Source organism: Andrographis paniculata, unplaced genomic scaffold, assembly GCF_009805555.1.
Source record: "Andrographis paniculata isolate CXL003 unplaced genomic scaffold, ASM980555v1 Contig45END, whole genome shotgun sequence".
NCBI lineage: Eukaryota > Viridiplantae > Streptophyta > Magnoliopsida > Lamiales > Acanthaceae > Andrographis > Andrographis paniculata.
In genome coordinates, this window is record NW_026137579.1 from 1003689 (window position 1) to 1020720 (window position 17032).

The 17032-nt window shown below is 39.1% G+C and overlaps 5 protein-coding genes across 5 annotated transcripts; 2 read left to right on the forward strand and 3 right to left on the reverse strand.

Annotated features, from left to right (window-relative positions):
* Positions 1 to 137: 137 nt before the first annotated feature.
* LOC127251343 (transmembrane 9 superfamily member 9-like) lies at positions 138 to 3886 on the reverse strand. Its single transcript, XM_051275004.1, has 7 exons — positions 3574 to 3886; positions 2444 to 2608; positions 2158 to 2267; positions 1978 to 2083; positions 1763 to 1875; positions 1537 to 1687; positions 138 to 1441 (listed from the first exon to the last, which is right to left on the reverse strand). The coding sequence occupies exons 1-7, from the start codon at positions 3694 to 3696 to the stop codon at positions 284 to 286; spliced, it is 1926 nt and encodes a 641-aa protein (XP_051130961.1). The 5' UTR covers positions 3697 to 3886; the 3' UTR covers positions 138 to 283.
* A 148-nt stretch (positions 3887 to 4034) lies between these two features.
* Positions 4035 to 6795, reverse strand: LOC127251346 (leucine aminopeptidase 1-like). The gene is made up of 10 exons (XM_051275006.1): positions 6517 to 6795; positions 6005 to 6419; positions 5725 to 5919; positions 5404 to 5626; positions 5191 to 5314; positions 5013 to 5108; positions 4847 to 4924; positions 4698 to 4758; positions 4434 to 4624; positions 4035 to 4345 (listed from the first exon to the last, which is right to left on the reverse strand). The coding sequence occupies exons 1-10, from the start codon at positions 6757 to 6759 to the stop codon at positions 4196 to 4198; spliced, it is 1776 nt and encodes a 591-aa protein (XP_051130963.1). The 5' UTR covers positions 6760 to 6795; the 3' UTR covers positions 4035 to 4195.
* A 1590-nt stretch (positions 6796 to 8385) lies between these two features.
* LOC127251530 (GDSL esterase/lipase At2g31550-like) lies at positions 8386 to 9806 on the forward strand. The gene is made up of 3 exons (XM_051275260.1): positions 8386 to 9060; positions 9146 to 9401; positions 9477 to 9806. Exons 1-3 carry the CDS (start codon positions 8386 to 8388, stop codon positions 9662 to 9664), a joined length of 1119 nt encoding a protein of 372 aa, XP_051131217.1. The 3' UTR covers positions 9665 to 9806.
* On the reverse strand, positions 9690 to 14076 carry LOC127251347 (leucine aminopeptidase 1-like). Its single transcript, XM_051275007.1, has 10 exons — positions 13815 to 14076; positions 12950 to 13364; positions 12656 to 12850; positions 12301 to 12523; positions 12043 to 12169; positions 11793 to 11888; positions 10998 to 11075; positions 10740 to 10800; positions 10182 to 10369; positions 9690 to 10037 (listed from the first exon to the last, which is right to left on the reverse strand). The coding sequence occupies exons 1-10, from the start codon at positions 14043 to 14045 to the stop codon at positions 9909 to 9911; spliced, it is 1743 nt and encodes a 580-aa protein (XP_051130964.1). The 5' UTR covers positions 14046 to 14076; the 3' UTR covers positions 9690 to 9908.
* A 102-nt stretch (positions 14077 to 14178) lies between these two features.
* On the forward strand, positions 14179 to 17017 carry LOC127251348 (uncharacterized). The gene is made up of 5 exons (XM_051275008.1): positions 14179 to 14529; positions 14693 to 14753; positions 15700 to 15804; positions 16035 to 16377; positions 16808 to 17017. The coding sequence occupies exons 1-5, from the start codon at positions 14389 to 14391 to the stop codon at positions 16830 to 16832; spliced, it is 675 nt and encodes a 224-aa protein (XP_051130965.1). The 5' UTR covers positions 14179 to 14388; the 3' UTR covers positions 16833 to 17017.
* Positions 17018 to 17032: the final 15 nt, after the last annotated feature.

A 17032-nucleotide genomic window follows, 5' to 3' on the forward strand; every position in this document is an offset into this window, starting at 1 on the left:
CTTACAGAAGAGCTTTCGAGCCATAAAAAAGGTGTAGAGAAATCATCAAAATTTGGCTAACATACACTGCGTTCAACTAAAAACTGCTAATTAAGTTACAAAGATTCTTTCAACCCATGAGTAAAATTCATGAGAGATTCCCAAACAAGTATATATTATCAAGGAATTAATTCACACTTAGACCAAAAGAAATTAAAGAGCTAGGCAAACTACTAGGGTGGTACCATATGCTTCCTTCGGAACCTGTAAGTGTACTTGGGCCTCGGTAGCTGTTGTCGATATCCTAGTCAATCTTAACAGATGAGTAGATAAGCCTTGTGAACCAGAAACAGGCGAAAAACCCAATTGCACCGGTCAGCACGAAGAAAGCGAAAGAAACGATCAGCATATACCCAAAGTAGAGAATACCCGACACCAATTTCGTGATACTCAGCTTTGTGAAGAAGTAGAAAGCTGCGTAGAGGAAAAGGTACAGTGCCGACGAGCCTGAGGTCAGATATGATCTCCACCACCACAAGTAGTCCTCACTGCAAAGCTGGAAGTAGCAAAGGACTACGGAGATCTCTGCGCATGTCACGATCAGGATGATGAACACGAGGAAAAGGAAGCCAAATATGTAGTAGAACTGATGCAACCATATCGATGTCAAGATGAAGAACAGTTCAATGAACACTGCTCCGAAGGGGAGTATGCCGCCAATTAAGATGGAGAAGATGGGATTCATGTACCAGGTCTGCTCAGGTATCTGTCTCGGGATTTTATTGGTCTTTACCGGATCCTCTATGACCGGCCTCCTAAACCCCACATAGCTGCCTACAAAAACGAGCGGAACTGAAATCCCAAACCACAAGAGGACTAACGCGAACATGGTCCCAAATGGCACAGCTCCTGATGATTCCTCACCCCATATCAGGGCGTTCAAAACGAAGAAAATGGCAAAGACAATTCCAGGGAACATAAAAGCTGTCTGAAGGGTAATTTTCTTCCATTCTGTTCCTTTGAACATCTTGTAGAACCGAGCCGTGGTGTATCCAGCAAATAGGCCCATAAATACCCACAGCACAAGCATAGCTGTCATTAGTCCTCCACGATTTGAAGGGGACAAGAAACCAAGGGCAGCAAAGATCATAGTAACCAGTACCATTCCGAAACACTGAACACCAGTTCCGATGGAAACGCAAAGCAAATCTGATTTCTGTGGAGGCCGGAAAACATCTCCATGAACTAATTTCCACCCGGTTTCTTCCTGAGCTTCTTCTTGTGTCTCCAATTGGTTGTACTTGGAAATGTCTCGGTAAAGAGTCCTCAACATTATCATCGCCACCATTCCAGAGAGGAAAAGAACAATCATCAAAGAATTGACAATTGAGAACCAATGGATTTGATCGTCAGCCATGTAAAGATAAGTATCCCATCTAGATGCCCACTTTACTTCACTATCCTGCAAAGTGAACAACAGAGCAATCGGTGTGAACTGACGATAATCCTACTTGAGAAAGCATAAATACCAAACCACAAGAACTTGGGAAGCATTACATGAAACTCCACATCATATGTGAAGATAATTTCCATCTTATCGTCAACTTCCTGGGGGGAGTCGGAGCTCGTCACAGTACGCTTAGCATGAGGGTCGCATGATGTTAAGCGTGACTTATCATTCCATTTACCATCATACTCATGCTTAACACTGAATATAAAGCAATAATCAGTTCCAAATCAACACATGATGTGGGAACAAATACAAACCATTAATATCACATACCTGTATGGTTTCACTTCAAACCCGACAATTCTAGCAGTATCTGCTTCTTGATCCTTATGATATTTCACAATGAATGTCAGGTGATTGTTGATAAAGTACTTCTCCTCAGGTTTCTATAAAAAAACCAAGCAATTCATGAAAGAACAGAAACAAATTCAGTTTTATCTTGTTATTTGCAAGATGACATTCCAACAGTAGAGCAATCTGAATCTTACACCAGCGTACTGTCCTTTGAACCCAACATCAAAACCATGCTGATAAGCCACAGCATCCATGTCACGTCTTTTATAAGGCATGACCAGAGGGAGATTATCCAAAATCCTGTTAAACCAGTCAGAGATTAGAATGTCTGAAATCCATTAGTAAGTGTAAATTTACTGAAAATTTTGGTGTACATATTCACTCTATATGCATCTTCAATCTTCTCTTTGAATTCTTTGGCTTCCTTAGAGGTAAGTGTAATATTGCAAACAATATTACACATCTGGGGTTGTCGCATATTAAACTGCATAGCATAATATAACTCTAATGAGAAAAATCCTCTGGAATATGATACTATTTAACAATCACAAGGAAAGCTAAAATGTTGTCGAATGAACAAATCAAATGAAAATAGATATAGACAAATAAATAAGTAGATATAAGTAAAAAGAAAAACTGCACCAAAAAATAAAAAAGTACCTCATAAGGAGAGTTCTCAATGCGATCACCACGAAGAACTTCCCCAAGATTCTCAGCACTGTCAACAATAGTCTTGGGTTTACAGTAAGGAAGTGTATAGTAGGAGTACGGAAGTTGAGTTTTAACTGATGTCAGCTTGTTCACTTTCACCTTGAGCGGATCACCCTGCATCAATAACACAATACCCATATTATTCTTGATATAGGAATGGTACCCCATGATCGATGTAAAGCTTCATCTAAGCATCCACATGATATTTGGTTTTGCTAGGTGAAGGTTGGGGGGCACAATGCAGTTTGAATTAATTGTATCAATTATGGGCACACAGATGAATAGCTGATTTCTCTATTACTAATATAATATGAATGCATAATTGCATATACAACATTTAATAGAATGTCCCTGAAATAAGAGTAATTGTGGATATCTTGTTTTAGTCTTGAAAAGACAGAGAGATGATATAGATGATTACTAAAGAGTAACAACATTGAAATATATAATAATAATAATATATATATATTTTTAAAAAAAGTCAGATAAACAAAATTAACCCAGAAAAGTTAAGAGTTCATTGCATACAAAATTTAGCCTTTAATATTCAAGCTTCAAGTTTTAGCCATTCACCATTAAGCTGAGTACTCCACAAAAATCATAGGTAAATCTGGTAAAAGAACAATCTACGAGAAAATTCAAAATTAAAACTACAAAACAAAAGATCGATCTCTATCAGAAACTTCCTTAGAATGAAATGGTATTTCATAATGGTCTATATGCACTTTCAAGAACTGATACATGGTATCAGCATGTTGAGTATTAAACAGACAACTATTACATTCAATTCTTTTGGTACCGCCAAGAATTAGCTATGTGATACTGGCGCCTCTGCATGAACAAATATGAAAGAAGAGCGTTCTCTCTAAATTTTATTTCTAGTTCCACAAACAACTTCGCATATCATCAACATGTATATAATATAGAAACCAATACAAAGTAATCATGTTCAGTCTTAACATTTCTATTGGCGTTCTGTAAAAGACCTAAAAATAGAACAAACCCTAATTCAAAAAAAGACCCGTAGGATTATTAGCATGGCCCAACTGACCTACAAAAACCCTTGAAATTAATGATACCTTGTCGAAATCCTTGGGAGCTACGCCAGGCAAATAGAAAGAGTGAGCGACGCCGATGAAGAAGACGAGCATAAGGCATACCCCCAACCGAATCGCGGGCGAATTTCTCCCGTACGACTCCATCCGTACTGTTCACAGTCAACAATCACGAAAGACGGTCGACTCCGAATTGAAGATCTGTAGACCAGATCCGAGCACGCAGCCACAGATATGTATATATATATATATAGTGTGTGAGTGCGTACTTTCGAGTTCGGAGGAACCGGAAGCACCGTAAAAATCCAACTGGAGACAGTGAAGACTGAAGTGAACAGCCAATCTCGACCGTTGGATAAGTTAATAGTAATAATTATTACTATAAATAATATTATGCCAATATTAATATTGGTCAATACAATCGTGTAGAGTGTGTTTGGTCGTGGAATTTTTATTAAATAAAAAAAAATCAAACAAACCATTCATAGTCGAGAATGCTTATTAATTATAAGGATGGAATTCCTTCCAATCATATAAGAGATTGGAAATTTATTTATTTTGTGACATTGTGTTTATTCTCAATGACAATGATTTCTTATTTGCATCATCTTACTTATTCTCTTCTTCCATCCTCATCTTCATCTTCTTAATTCGGCCTTCTTCTTCTATCTACCCCCCTCCAGAGAATCCATTCAACCATGGTAGTCACGCCGAACCCCGTTCCGGTTCGCTTCTTTTCGTCCCAAACCGGACCGGCTATGTCAATGTGCGCCCACTCCACCTTCTCATTGACAAACTGCACGCCAGCGCCCAAATTATATTCACAATCTTGATTATCCAAATTTCTTTTTCGACGAGGATGATGACGATGATGATGATATTACCTGCTTCAAGAAGAGAGCTGCTGTGATGGCTCCACCCTGGCTCGGCCCGGTATTCAACATATCAGCCACGGTTCCCGACGTCATCGACTCCCAATAACTCTCCTCCATCGGCAGCCTCCAAACCTTTTCCCCGCTCGCCTCTGCCGCCGACATTACCGCTCCGGCAGCCGCATCACTAGGTGAGAAAACGCCTGTATGTATAAATAAATAAATGATATGTATCCTTAATTGCTTAAATTTTTATGTACAATATAGAAATCCTACCAGCAACGGAAGGTCCTAGAGCTGTGATACATGCCCCTGTGAGTGTGGCAAGATCGACAATCTGCACGGCAATGAACAAGAGCTCGATGCAATGTCAAAGCTAGCAAATGAATAAATAAATACATATGTTAAGGTAAACCTTAGCCTACCTTCTCTACGCCTAGCTTACAAGCGTAGTCCAAAGCATCAGCCAGTGTGAGCCTTCCCTCGGCATCGGTGTTGTTCACCTAAATCAAAACAGAAATAGCGCGCCATCGCCAATATTATCATGTCGTGTGTTGAAAACAAATAACAACTTTTACGACGAGAGATTACCTCAATCCTCTTCCCGTTTGAAGCAGTTACAATGTCGCCCGGTCTCATACCCTTTCCACTGATCATGTTTTCACACGATGCAATGATAAAGTGAACCTGCAGAAACATTGACGATTCTCAAGTTTTCCTTACCAAAAGCTCAAAAAAACAGCGAATGAAAAGGGATCAAGACACCAACCACGACTCCACTAGGCTGGAGTTCGGAGATAGCTTTCGCAGCGCCAAGTATGGCTGCCGCGCCTCCCATATCATTTTTCATGTTCTCAATGCCGGAGCCAGATAGCTTGAGGTTGTAGCCGCCGCTGGATCACATTACATACGTTATTTCGGTGAAACAGAGCCATTATTCGATGTGTGTAATAACAAGACATTTTTGATCATCGACACAAACCTGTCGAATGTCAAACCCTTTCCAACCAAGGCCAAATGAACTTTAGTTTCTCTACTAGGCCTGTCGAAGGTTAAATGAATGAAATGCGGAGGCAGCTCCGATGCTGCCGTAACGCCTAAATAAGCTCCCATTCCTAGCGCCGCGCATTCCTCTGCATTCAATATTGTTGCTTTTATAAAGCTTCCCTCCTTTTCGAGCGATTTTGCTTGCGCAGCAAGTTCTCCTAAGATCGACAACATAAGAATAAATCTATTGAACCAAGTTCGCGCAGCGAAGATAAGATTATAAGCGACAGAAAGACAAAAGAAACGGTGTACAAACCAGGGGTGAGTACGTTAGGGGGAGCGTTTACGAGCTGTTGTCCAAACATGACACCCGAACTAAGACTGTCTGCATATGCTAGACTGTCATCCATCTCCGGCCCGGTGCCAAGTCCGATGATGTCCACGGACGCTAGAGTAGGATCCTTCCATTCCAACTTGTAATGGTTATCCTCAAATGTCCCCAATATAGCTCCTGTCGGATTCATATAATATGTAATTAGGTGATGTATATTTATATAAGTTTAAACTTTTAGGTGAGATGATCATAACATAAATACCGAGAGCTATTGCTGAGGCTGCACGGGCCGGGCCCAGCTCAGCCGGGATGGTTTCCAGCGAGGCAAGGGCGATGCCGGCACTCTGTGCCTGCGCAGACTTGGCAGCTGCAGCTACGGACTTCCCGAGACTCTGGTAATCGGCAGGGCCCAACACAGCTGGCCCGAGCCCGATCAGAACAATACGTTTGGCGAGGCCTAATGTCTTGACGACGACGGTCTGTCCGACTTTTCCGGTGAAGTCCTCCTCGGACGTAACTTGGCGAAGCAATCCACCTAAGAGCTGATCCAGCTCCTGCAAGATTGGATTTTTGAAATCGGAATTGTCGTCTTTTTCGGAGTCCTTCACAGTGACGCCCACAGCAAGAATGTCGCCTGCCCATTTAGCCAAATCGATGTCTTTGGCAGCCAATGAAATCTGAAAAAGAAAGTTCAGGGAACAGATGAACTCTTGTACAGAAAATTGATAAAATTGTATGGATTGAGATGTAGATAATTTTTTATTAACTACTAACCTTTAGCGGTTGGAGTGGGTTCGGTTCAGTAAGGCCGAGCGAGGCCGAGGCCGAGGCCGAGACTGAGACCCGAGCCACGTTCCGGGTAGTCCTTTTCCACGCAATCGCAAAGGAGGCATCCGAAGCGGGAGCAACGAAGAATCGAAGGTTTGATAAATTCGACGAATGGGAAAGGCGAGCTGGCGACAATGGGACGAGCTTGAAGGTAGCGGAGGAAGCGACTCCAATAGCGGCGGCTGCCATTATGACTTAGAATATGTAATGATTGATTATGGATGGACTTGATCGTTCCAAGAACCATCGATATTTATAGAGAAAGAAAATGAGTAATATCGAAGGCAAGGATATATCGAGCACATTGGTCACGTTGGGTTGGCCATTCGGACACGGAGACGACGTGGACATTTCGAGCATGCATGGAAAGTATACGTTGGATGCGCGCGGCGGGCGATTTAGGAATTCGCAACGGTAAAATTAGAACGCACGTGGTGTGCTGTGGGGGAGACATTATTGGTGTGGTCACGGAACTGGCATCATTATTGGTGCTGTAAGGATCGATGTGTGACAACGTATGTAAATTCGAAAATATGGCTTTCATACGGTGAACTATGGATTTGTTCTGTAATTTGTTTATTTATTTATATAACGTGAGAATTCGCAATATTTGAAAGTGTAAGGATTTGAACCATGACTCAAGAGTGAACCTCACACCTATAAGTCTATTGCAACTCATGCGTTTGAAAGTTGTGAAATTAGAGTGCGTGTTTTTGTGAGTTTTAGTTTTTAGATTTAGATTTTTAATAATAAAAAGTTAAATGAAATTAACATAGTGTTTTGAATGTAAAATAAATTTATAAGTATAATATTAAAAAAAAAAATTGTTTAATTTGATATTTTTTTTAAGAAAAAATGAATCTGTATAAAACCCAAAAATAATACAACTCTAAAAACGGACGCATTGATTTATTACATGGTCCAGAATTTTGGCAACATTCTCTTAGATAAGGATATATATAAAGATAGCTCATCGTATGCATGTATATACGCGGTCGGTATTGATAGTGCATCGTGTGCTAAAAAATAGGATATAATATTACTACATAAAATATTATATCAAAAATTGTATTAAATGAACTTTTTTTTTAAAAAAAAAAAAGAATAAATATCTCTCCCATAGAGTTCTTATATTGTTCTCTCTAATGCATGGCGTTCATAAAAGTTTATAATAAGAAACTAAAGGATGGTTTAATGTAATAATAAAAATTGTACTGGTAATTTGTTCTACCAAAAAGAGAATCAACTCGCACCATTTGGACTCAGAATGAAATTACATGAAATCTGAACCTAATCAACTACAAAATTTAATATGAACCTAATCAACTACAAATTTATTTTTCTTGGAGTAAAATCATCCCAAAACCCTAGGTAAACTTTAGCCCCATCAACAATCCTAATTATAGAATGAAACAACAAAAAAAATGAAGGCCATTTTGAACCCTATTCCAAATATGGCTACAATCTAAATCAAAATGGCAGTGTTCACAAAACCAAGACACTTAGATAATTAATAACTTATTGCCACTGTAGAAAAAGATGCATATATACTGCCAAAGTTTCAAGTTCCCAATCTGCTCAGATTCTTGAAGCAATTCCTTCATCATTTATCTTGATGATGCACCAAACAATTTTTACTTTCAAACCACACTATTTTATATTCATGTTTCTTTTAATTAATGTTTTTTTTGGCTTTAAAGCACAAAATTTTCCACACCCTTCTCATTTATTTATTTATTTATTTTACTTCACTCATCTACCATAATGAAACTATAAATATATATATATATTCATACCTTCACAAAACTTTCAACCATGGTGGTGGCTGTTAGCTTAAATCAAAGCATTTTTGTTCTTCACAAAATGCTTCTTCCATACCTCGTTCTTACACTCTTCGTCTTGAAATTTTGCGCCGCCGTCGCCGCCACCGGTGATATGTCGGTTACCAAGCCGATTCCAAAGTTTCCGGCAATCCTTGTCTTCGGGGATTCGACCATGGATGCTGGCAATAACAACTACATTATTACACCGGCCAAAAGCAATCATCCGCCGTACGGTGTAGATTTTCCTAACCATGTCCCGACCGGAAGGTTTTCGAACGGGAGATTGGTACCCGATCTTTTGGCCTCCATGATGGGGCTCAAGGAAACCATCCCGCCATACCTTCAACCAGATTTATCCGACGATGAAATTTTTACAGGCGTCAGCTTCGCATCTGCCGGCTCAGGATACGATGATCTTACGACACTTCTGTCCAATGTAATTCCTGTTTCAACGCAGCTAAGTTACTTCGAGGACTACATTCAGAGGCTCGAAGGCATTGCTAACCGAACTGAAGCTGCAAGAATACTGCGCCGTGCTTTGGTTATAATCAGCGCCGGGACCAATGATTTCATCTTTAACTTTTACGACATAGTGACCCGGAGAATTCAGTTCACCATCGACGAGTACCAAGACTTCCTGCAGAATAAGCTGCATGACCTAATTAAGGTAACGATTCTAGCAAATCTCCCTTACAAATACCTTTCTTGCCTACAAAATCTTTCAGACATTTTCCCTTCGTTTCTTCTTACAGGAAGTTTATCGTCTAGGATGCCGAAAAATCGTAGTCTCCGGGCTCCCTCCAATAGGCTGCATCCCAATACAAATAACGGCCAAATCCCCAATCTTTAGGCATTGCATTCACCGACAGAACGCAGACTCTGTTACCTATAACAAAAAGCTTGAGAAATTGTTGCCGCGCATTGAGGCAGACCTTCCCGGCAGCAAAATCCTCTACGTCGACACCTACAACTCCCTTACAGACATGATCAGTAACCCAAAACAATATGGTATGTTTTAAGACAATAATGCATAGGGTTCTTATCGGGTTTTTTCATTAATGCAGCAACACGTGTCATTTGCAGGATTCGAGGAGACGAGCAGGGGCTGCTGTGGGACAGGATTGGTTGAGGCCGGACCACTGTGCAGTCCATTGTCACCGGTTTGTCAGAACTCATCGGAGTACTTGTTCTGGGATAGCGTCCATCCCACTGAATCGACCTATAGAATCCTTGTATCCTCCCTGACTCTTAGATTAAGTGAACTAGCTTGAAGCATATGATCTCCAGACATAATGATACATCATGGGAGTTTTAACATTACAAAAAGGTTAAAAAGGACAGTCTTGTTATTGCTGTAAAAAAAGATACACAGAGAAATAATTTAACCATTGGTCTCATCTGTCTTTTGATCTTTCCCAATCAACTTCCTTCCCAAATTAACCAGCCAAAGTTCAAAATAAATAATTTGCTTTTTGGGCAACGATGCATACCATCTCACTTGCAGGCAAACTGTGATCAAGATGAGTTCTTCAGCACCCATTCCACCATTGTAGCAACCCCAAACCCTGTCGCACTTCTCTTCTTATCACTCCAGACGGGGCCAGCCATGTCAATGTGCAACCACTGCACCTTCTCATCCACAAACTGCAAAACAATAAGATTTAGTTCACTTTTCTGACTGTTGCAACCTTGTATGGATAGATACGCTCATTTTGAGAGTAAGATAATAATGTGTCGACAATCATGTCAATAAACCAAATGTCACAAGTCACTGTTTAGTTGATCTACCTGCTTCAAAAATAGAGCTGCAGTTATTGATCCGCCTTGACGACCACCTGTATTCACCATATCAGCAACTCCTGACTTCATGGACTCCCAATAACTTTCCTCCATAGGCAGCCTCCAGAACTTTTCCCCACTGACCTCAGAGGCTGCGAACACTTCTTTTGCCAAGTCATCGCTAGGAGAAAAAACACCTGCAATTCAATTCCATAAACAATAAGTGGATGTCTACAAAAAAAAGTGGTGTCAAATCCATTTATTATACAGCCTATGAGTCAAAATTATAGGGTTGCATTTAGATATATTTTTAGAGGTACTTTGGAGTTCTCGACTTGTTTTAGAATAGTAAATAAGTGTTTAATGTGATACAAGCATATGTTAGATGTATTTTTTATATATATATAATTTATTAAATGAAAAATAAATATTTGATATGATTGGTTTTTTTAAAGGGAACTATTGATGAACAGTGTAAAAACAAAATTGAAAACATAAATAAATAGTAAAAGATAATTTCCTTTGTGATATGAATATATATATATATATATATAGCAGAAACCCTACCAGCAACAGAGGGCCCAAGAGCGACTATGCATGCCCCAGTCAGTGTAGCCAGATCCACTATCTGCGTGTTTAATTAAATGTTCAAACTATAAAATGCACAAATGGAATCTGCCATCGCACAGTGAACAATAGAAGGTTTCATTTGTATCACATTCTGTACTGAAGCAATCGAATCCTTTGAGAGCGATAAAATAACCAGCTGACTCAATGAAAGGCAAACTACATCCAACTCTAAAATAAATATAGGCCTCCGCATACCTTTGAAACACCTTGCTTACAAGCATATACCAGGGCATCAGCAAGTGTGAGTCTTCCCTCAGCATCAGTATTGTTTACCTACACATGAGTACTGATAATTATTATGAGATTACTTGATGGGGGTAAATACCGATACCATTCCAAGTTCAATATGCAGAAACAGCACAAGCCCGGATAAATTACGCTGCATATAAAATGAATGAACGCGTCCAACCAAATCTCTTTGCTACTTCCTGGTAGTAGACCATATGCAACTTATGAATTCATCAGCATAAAATTCTCTACTAACAAATGAAAACACTCAGTGGAAAGATAAATTATCCAGAAATGTAGGGGTACAAATGCACATATGAATTAATACTCTGATTTCCATATTAACAAATAAGAAATGCTTACAATATAGTGGCGTCTTTTATACAAAGCAAAGAAAAGTTTAAGTTAAGATCCTTTTTAATAAACTTAAGAAAGAAGATTGTGAACAAGGCACTACCAAATGCACACAATAAATTCAAACCAATTATGAAGAAGCCAATCTCATGCAAAAGACACAAGAAGTTCACACAATGAAGCAATGCAGGAAAATGTACTCACGACAATTTAAAGATGAACTTGACCCTTAAATTGGAACTAAACCCACATCAGTTCTCTGATATTGATTTATTAAATCAGGGCTGGTGATGAGGAAAGCTAATGAATTAATGAGAAAAATGATAGTCTCAAAAATATATCTCTGGAGATGAAATGACAGAACAAGAAAAGAAGAGGAAATTCATGACCTCAACAATAGAGAGGTACCTCAATAGTCTTTCCATTTGAAGCTGTGACAATATCTCCAGGTCTCATGCCTGTCCCACTTATCATATTTTCACATGCTGCAACAATGAAGTGAACCTGTAGAAACATTGACATTTGTCACGTTTTCATTTTCAATCTCCTCAGAAATCTTCAGAAAAGCAAGTGTGATAACTGGAATAGGAATGATCAAATTATCTTTTAAAATAGGAAACTAAACAAGTTGAAACGGAAAGAAATGAAAGAAATCCACCTCTACACCGGCAGGCTTGATTCGGCCAAGAGCTTTTGCTGCACCAAGCACTGCAGCTGAGCCCCCCATATCAAATTTCATCAGTTCAATCATACAGCCTGGTCCTGTCTTGATATTGTAGCCACCACTGGATCATAAAAAAACAAATACTTACTTTAACACATTATATAAGAGATCATTTGCATGATAACAATGTCATATTCTCTACAAAAATAAAAAGGGAAAAACATTCTTGTATGCACAAAATCATGTACTCACCTGTCAAAAGTCAAACCTTTTCCAACTAAGGCCAACTTGGTTTTGACTTCACCAGAAGGCTTGTAACATAAATGTATGAAATGTGGAGGGTTTGCTGATGCTGCAGCAACAGCTAGATAAGAACCCATTTTCAATTCCTTGCAATGTTCTAAATCCAATATTTTGGCAGTAAAAACATCACTATATTCGGAGGCAATCCTTTTGGCTTCTTCAGCTAGTACTCCTGAGGTAGACAAAAGCAAAGTGATTGATGAGATAGGAAGAACTTGACTGCATTATTTGACAAGCTAACAAGCAGGAAAATATATGAGTAGAACTGTAGAACCAAACAGAAAGACAAAGGGGTACCAAAAACCTGGTGTAAGCACATTAGCAGGAGCATTTACAAGCTCTCTCCCAAAGATGACACCAGAACAAAGATTTTCTGCATACTTGAGTTTTTTCTCTAGCTCAGATCCACTACCCAGGCCAACAATGTCCACTGATTCAAGAGTGGGTTTCTTTGATTCTGACTTGAACCTATTATCATCAAATGTCCCAATTATAGCTCCTGTTCATCCCAACCAAAAAGGAAGTACATTAACTTCAACCTATAACTGTAGCAAATACAATTCACATCTCTACAAATCTGGAACACCAAGATAAATACCAGATGCAATTGCTGAAGCAGCAGTTGGCTTAAATTCTTCTGGGATTTCTTCCGAAGAAGCAAGCGTAATGGCAATCTTACTAGCCTGTGCAGACTTGGCAGCTGCAGCAACAGCCTCCCCTAGAGTGCGAAAAGTTGAAGGTCCTGATGCTGATGCTCCAAGCCCAATTAATCCAATCCTTTTTGAACCGAGACCAGGAACCCTGAGAAAGGTTGACTGTCCAGCCTTTCCCGTAAAGTCCTCCTCGGATGAAGCTTCAGACAACAAACCACTCAACTTTGCATCTAGTTTCTGCAGGATTGAATTTTGGAACTTTGAATTGTCATCTTTAGTCAGGTCCTTTTCTGTGACTCCCACAGCAAGTATGTCTCCTTTCCACTCCGCCAAATCAATCTCTTTTGCAGCAAATAAGATCTGATGCAACTCCAGAAACAGGTTAACTAAGTAAAGTAAAAACAACTGAAGTCTCCAACAAATACATATGCATAGTCATTTAATCAGAAAGATTTACAAAGGAAAGGAAAACCCTCCAAAGAAAAATCAGTAGGAAAACATAGATGCCATAAAAATGTTAAAACTTTATCTGAACCTCATAGTAACAGTCTTTTACCAATATAACACGGAACCTTAAATTAGCACAATTCATCAATTATTGATCGCATTAATCGAGAATAGATGCTTCAATTATTGATCGCATTGATCGCACAAACTGGCATAACAAACGAAAACCAACACCAACCAAGCAAATCAGCAAGAATAAACAGAGAACAAGATCCTCCAGACAAGCAATCTAACAATCGAATATAACAATCAAATCATTCATATCCCGAAAGCAAAAATAAAAAAGAGGAAATAACGCCACACCTTGGGCTGATCGATAGTGTTTGGCTGGGTAAGGCCAAGGGTGGCCCGAGCAATGGAGTGAGCCATACGCCTTGCTCGCCTGGATGTTACCGCAAAGGAAATATCCCAAATTGGACCAAATCGGAACTTTGTGAAAGTCAAGCAGCGGGAGCGGCAGTAGCAAGAAGCGGGCGATGACGTCGAAGCAAGGAGAGTGAAGGAAGTGGAGGCGACTCTGATGGAGGAAGCCATTTGTGGGCAGTGACTGATATTTATAAGAGTAAAATTGTAGATATCGACGGAAGGAAGGAAAGGATGTGCTAAAAGGTCAAAAGCTTGTGCATAATCAGGGACGGTTCATTTGGTCTGGGCCGAACTAAGCCCAACCCGGCCCAAACCCAAAATAATTATTACAGAATTCTAGAAACGTCTAAGCACGCGAACAATGGATTATCCACCAAGCAACTACTGCCACTTCAGATCCCACGTCGATTTTCTTTTTCTGTCTCTGCTTTGAATTGGAACGCTGATCGTGTGTGTATGTTTAATTGTATCTATTCATCTGTTGTTGGAAGAAAATTTTGAGCAGGCAAGGATGGTGGCGACGAATTTGAAAGCAGAGACAATGAAGCTGATGGAGAAGCGGAGCGGCCTTGAGGTGGAGATGAACGTCATCATTCAGCGTCTGTGCCAGCCCGGCGGCCCTGGTCTCTCCGGAAACCTGCTTGATTCTGAGGCAAAATTTTCTTTTTAATCGATTTTCTGCAGCTACAACCATTTCTTTTTGAAGAAAAAAAAGAGTCCATTTTTTGTTTGTTCGCTAGCAAGATTGAGTGTTCTGGGCAGTTGAGATTGTGGAATTGGTGTTTGATTAATTTGAGAAATTGGGATCTGTGCAGGGTTTTCCAAGGGCTGATATTGACATTCCTGCTGTTAGAGCCGACCGGAATAGACTTGCTGGTAGTTACTGAAAAATCTCTAAATTTGAGAACTTCTGTGTTGTATGATCTGAAAAATCTTCCTTGTTAGTTTTGGATATCTATGGGTTGCATTGCTTCACTTGCTTGCTTTTAAATTTTTTGTGCTGAATGGGAAACTTCAAATAGCAAGTTTTCCATTTGTTTTGTTTTTAAATTTTGTTGCTTTGATGAATCTATTTGATGCATCAACTATGGAGCTGTATTTTAGTATTGTTAGCAAACATCTTTCTGCAATACTATAGTGGACACTTATCGTGCCAACAGATGCATATTACACTTGGATATCTACTATGTTAACTCAAATTGCATCGTGTCTGTGATAAAAAAGGATTAATGTTATTGACAATTAGTTTTTCGTTATGTATATTCACTTCTGTGATCAATCCTGTTTTGGTATGTTATTATTGCTATAATGGTTATGATCTACTTGATTATGTTGCTGTTGTGCATTGTTTAAAGGACTTTTGGTCTCGAACTGAATCATTAGTTGTTGAGAGGCGAGTGAACTGATTTGTTTGTGGTGCATATATTGATGACTGAATTATGAAATTGAATGTAGGCTGCTTTTGTTTTTTTCTTTTTCTTAATAAAAAATAAATGTCTAGTATGATATGTACCTGTGGGATAGCATGTGCAAGTTTTGATTACTGAGTTGGACTCTTCATTGAGCTATGTCTACTGGACTCACCTTAATTATCATCATGATACATTTACATTGTGTATGATATGTCGTGATATGCATTCAGAAAAGATATAAGCTTATATGATTTGCAGATATCTTCATTTTGCACTCTTACATAAAAGTATGGGGATAGCATTTCAAAAGTTGTCCTTTCTTACCTATCAAACAAGAACCTTGCTCTTGCTTTAATGCTTGAAAGCACAATATAAATTGTACTGACCTTTTTTTTTCTTCACTTTTACAGAGCTTCGTAACGATCACAAGGATATTACGGAGAAGATAGATGCAAACATCCAAGTGTTGCATTCTGCTACGCTCAAACCAACAACACCTCACATTATCAACTCAGGTTGGTAATACATTGTATTTTGTCAGTTATGTGCCGGACCAATTTAAAGAGCTGAATGAAAGTTAATTCAAGAAAATCATGCAAACATGGTACTGCAAGAGAGTAGGATAAGTATTGCATTGCAATTTTCAAAGGAAAACTTGAGGATTTTGGAAAACTATGTATGATGTTTGTATGATTGTCACAATGGAAATGCAAAATGTTAAACTACTTTACAAGTGATGCTGCAGGGACAAATAATCAAGATTCAAACATTAGCGTGTCTTCATCTTTTGGTGATTCTTTTACTGGAAGTTCGTCTAGCAGCATGGATGTGGATTCCGTTGTTGGCAGACCCTTTGCAATGATTGATGAAATAACTGAGGCATCACCAGCAGCAGAAGATGGTTTACAGCTTGGGGATCAAATTGTGAAATTTGGAAGTGTGGAAATAGGTGATAACTTGCTGCAAAGGCTGGCTGCTGAAGCACAAAATAATCAAGGCCAAGCAGTGCCCCTGGTGGTATTGAGGCAAGGTTCGTGCATTAACACGACAGTTACTCCTAGACCATGGTCAGGTCGGGGACTGTTAGGGTAAGTTGAATTTGCATCCCTCTGTATATCTATCAGTTTATTATTTAACAGTACATCAAACCAGGACTCTTCTTGGACCAGCTTGCTTTATTGAACTAATGATTTCTAGGATTTTGGGAAGTTCGTAACACCCGGTCTCTTCCCTCGCTCACACACGCACACACTCACATGTTACCAGTATTAGAGAATACATAATTTATAACCTGCATTATTATGTACATTCTAACAAGTTCGGAAGAGAATGATCAATGGATTTGAAATGTGTTTCATTAACTATTTATCCTTGGACCCTGCTTATGGGTTCAAAATTGTTCTGTATTCTTAAGATAGAATTCGAATTATAAATATGCAACTTTTTGTTTCCCCATTTCTTTCAATTTCGGGTTTAAGAGTTCTTTGGTTGAATAATAAGATTGTTTCTTATGTGCAGGTGCCATTTCCGAATCTTGTCATGATGGTGAATTATGCCTGCTTCTGCTCAAGATGGTTGTGCTGAACTTAGTTTAATTTCGGGCATCTTTGAAATGAATTGTTGTTGGTTTTGCTTGGATAATTAATATTGGAAGACTATATGTTAATCATACTGGCAAATTCTGTTAGTGGCGAGACGAGGATTAACTATGACAATATGATTCTTGCATCAATTTCTTGTTAC

What these genes read in the sequence shown, in the direction of transcription:
- LOC127251343 (XM_051275004.1), bottom strand. Translation starts at nt 3,696, where the DNA reads ATGGAGTCGTACGGGAGAAATTCGCCCGCGATTCGGTTGGGGGTATGC. An exon ending in TTGAGAACTCTCCTTATGAG is followed by an intron (nt 2,268 to 2,443) that starts GTACTTTTTTAT and finishes TATGCTATGCAG; the next exon opens with TTTAATATGCGACAACCCCA. An exon ending in GATGCATATAGAGTGAATAT is followed by an intron (nt 2,084 to 2,157) that starts GTACACCAAAAT and finishes CTGGTTTAACAG; the next exon opens with GATTTTGGATAATCTCCCTC.
- LOC127251346 (XM_051275006.1), bottom strand. Translation starts at nt 6,759, where the DNA reads ATGGCAGCCGCCGCTATTGGAGTCGCTTCCTCCGCTACCTTCAAGCTC. An exon ending in CAAACGGGAAGAGGATTGAG is followed by an intron (nt 4,925 to 5,012) that starts GTAATCTCTCGT and finishes GTTTTGATTTAG; the next exon opens with GTGAACAACACCGATGCCGA. An exon ending in TCTAGGACCTTCCGTTGCTG is followed by an intron (nt 4,625 to 4,697) that starts GTAGGATTTCTA and finishes TTATACATACAG; the next exon opens with GCGTTTTCTCACCTAGTGAT.
- LOC127251530 (XM_051275260.1), top strand. Translation starts at nt 8,386, where the DNA reads ATGGTGGTGGCTGTTAGCTTAAATCAAAGCATTTTTGTTCTTCACAAA. An exon ending in AGCTGCATGACCTAATTAAG is followed by an intron (nt 9,061 to 9,145) that starts GTAACGATTCTA and finishes TTCTTCTTACAG; the next exon opens with GAAGTTTATCGTCTAGGATG. An exon ending in CAGTAACCCAAAACAATATG is followed by an intron (nt 9,402 to 9,476) that starts GTATGTTTTAAG and finishes TGTCATTTGCAG; the next exon opens with GATTCGAGGAGACGAGCAGG.
- LOC127251347 (XM_051275007.1), bottom strand. Translation starts at nt 14,045, where the DNA reads ATGGCTTCCTCCATCAGAGTCGCCTCCACTTCCTTCACTCTCCTTGCT. An exon ending in TCAAGCCTGCCGGTGTAGAG is followed by an intron (nt 11,889 to 12,042) that starts GTGGATTTCTTT and finishes ATGTTTCTACAG; the next exon opens with GTTCACTTCATTGTTGCAGC. An exon ending in GTAAGCAAGGTGTTTCAAAG is followed by an intron (nt 10,801 to 10,997) that starts GTATGCGGAGGC and finishes TTAAACACGCAG; the next exon opens with ATAGTGGATCTGGCTACACT.
- LOC127251348 (XM_051275008.1), top strand. Translation starts at nt 14,389, where the DNA reads ATGGTGGCGACGAATTTGAAAGCAGAGACAATGAAGCTGATGGAGAAG. An exon ending in CGACCGGAATAGACTTGCTG is followed by an intron (nt 14,754 to 15,699) that starts GTAGTTACTGAA and finishes TCACTTTTACAG; the next exon opens with AGCTTCGTAACGATCACAAG. An exon ending in TCAGGTCGGGGACTGTTAGG is followed by an intron (nt 16,378 to 16,807) that starts GTAAGTTGAATT and finishes TCTTATGTGCAG; the next exon opens with GTGCCATTTCCGAATCTTGT.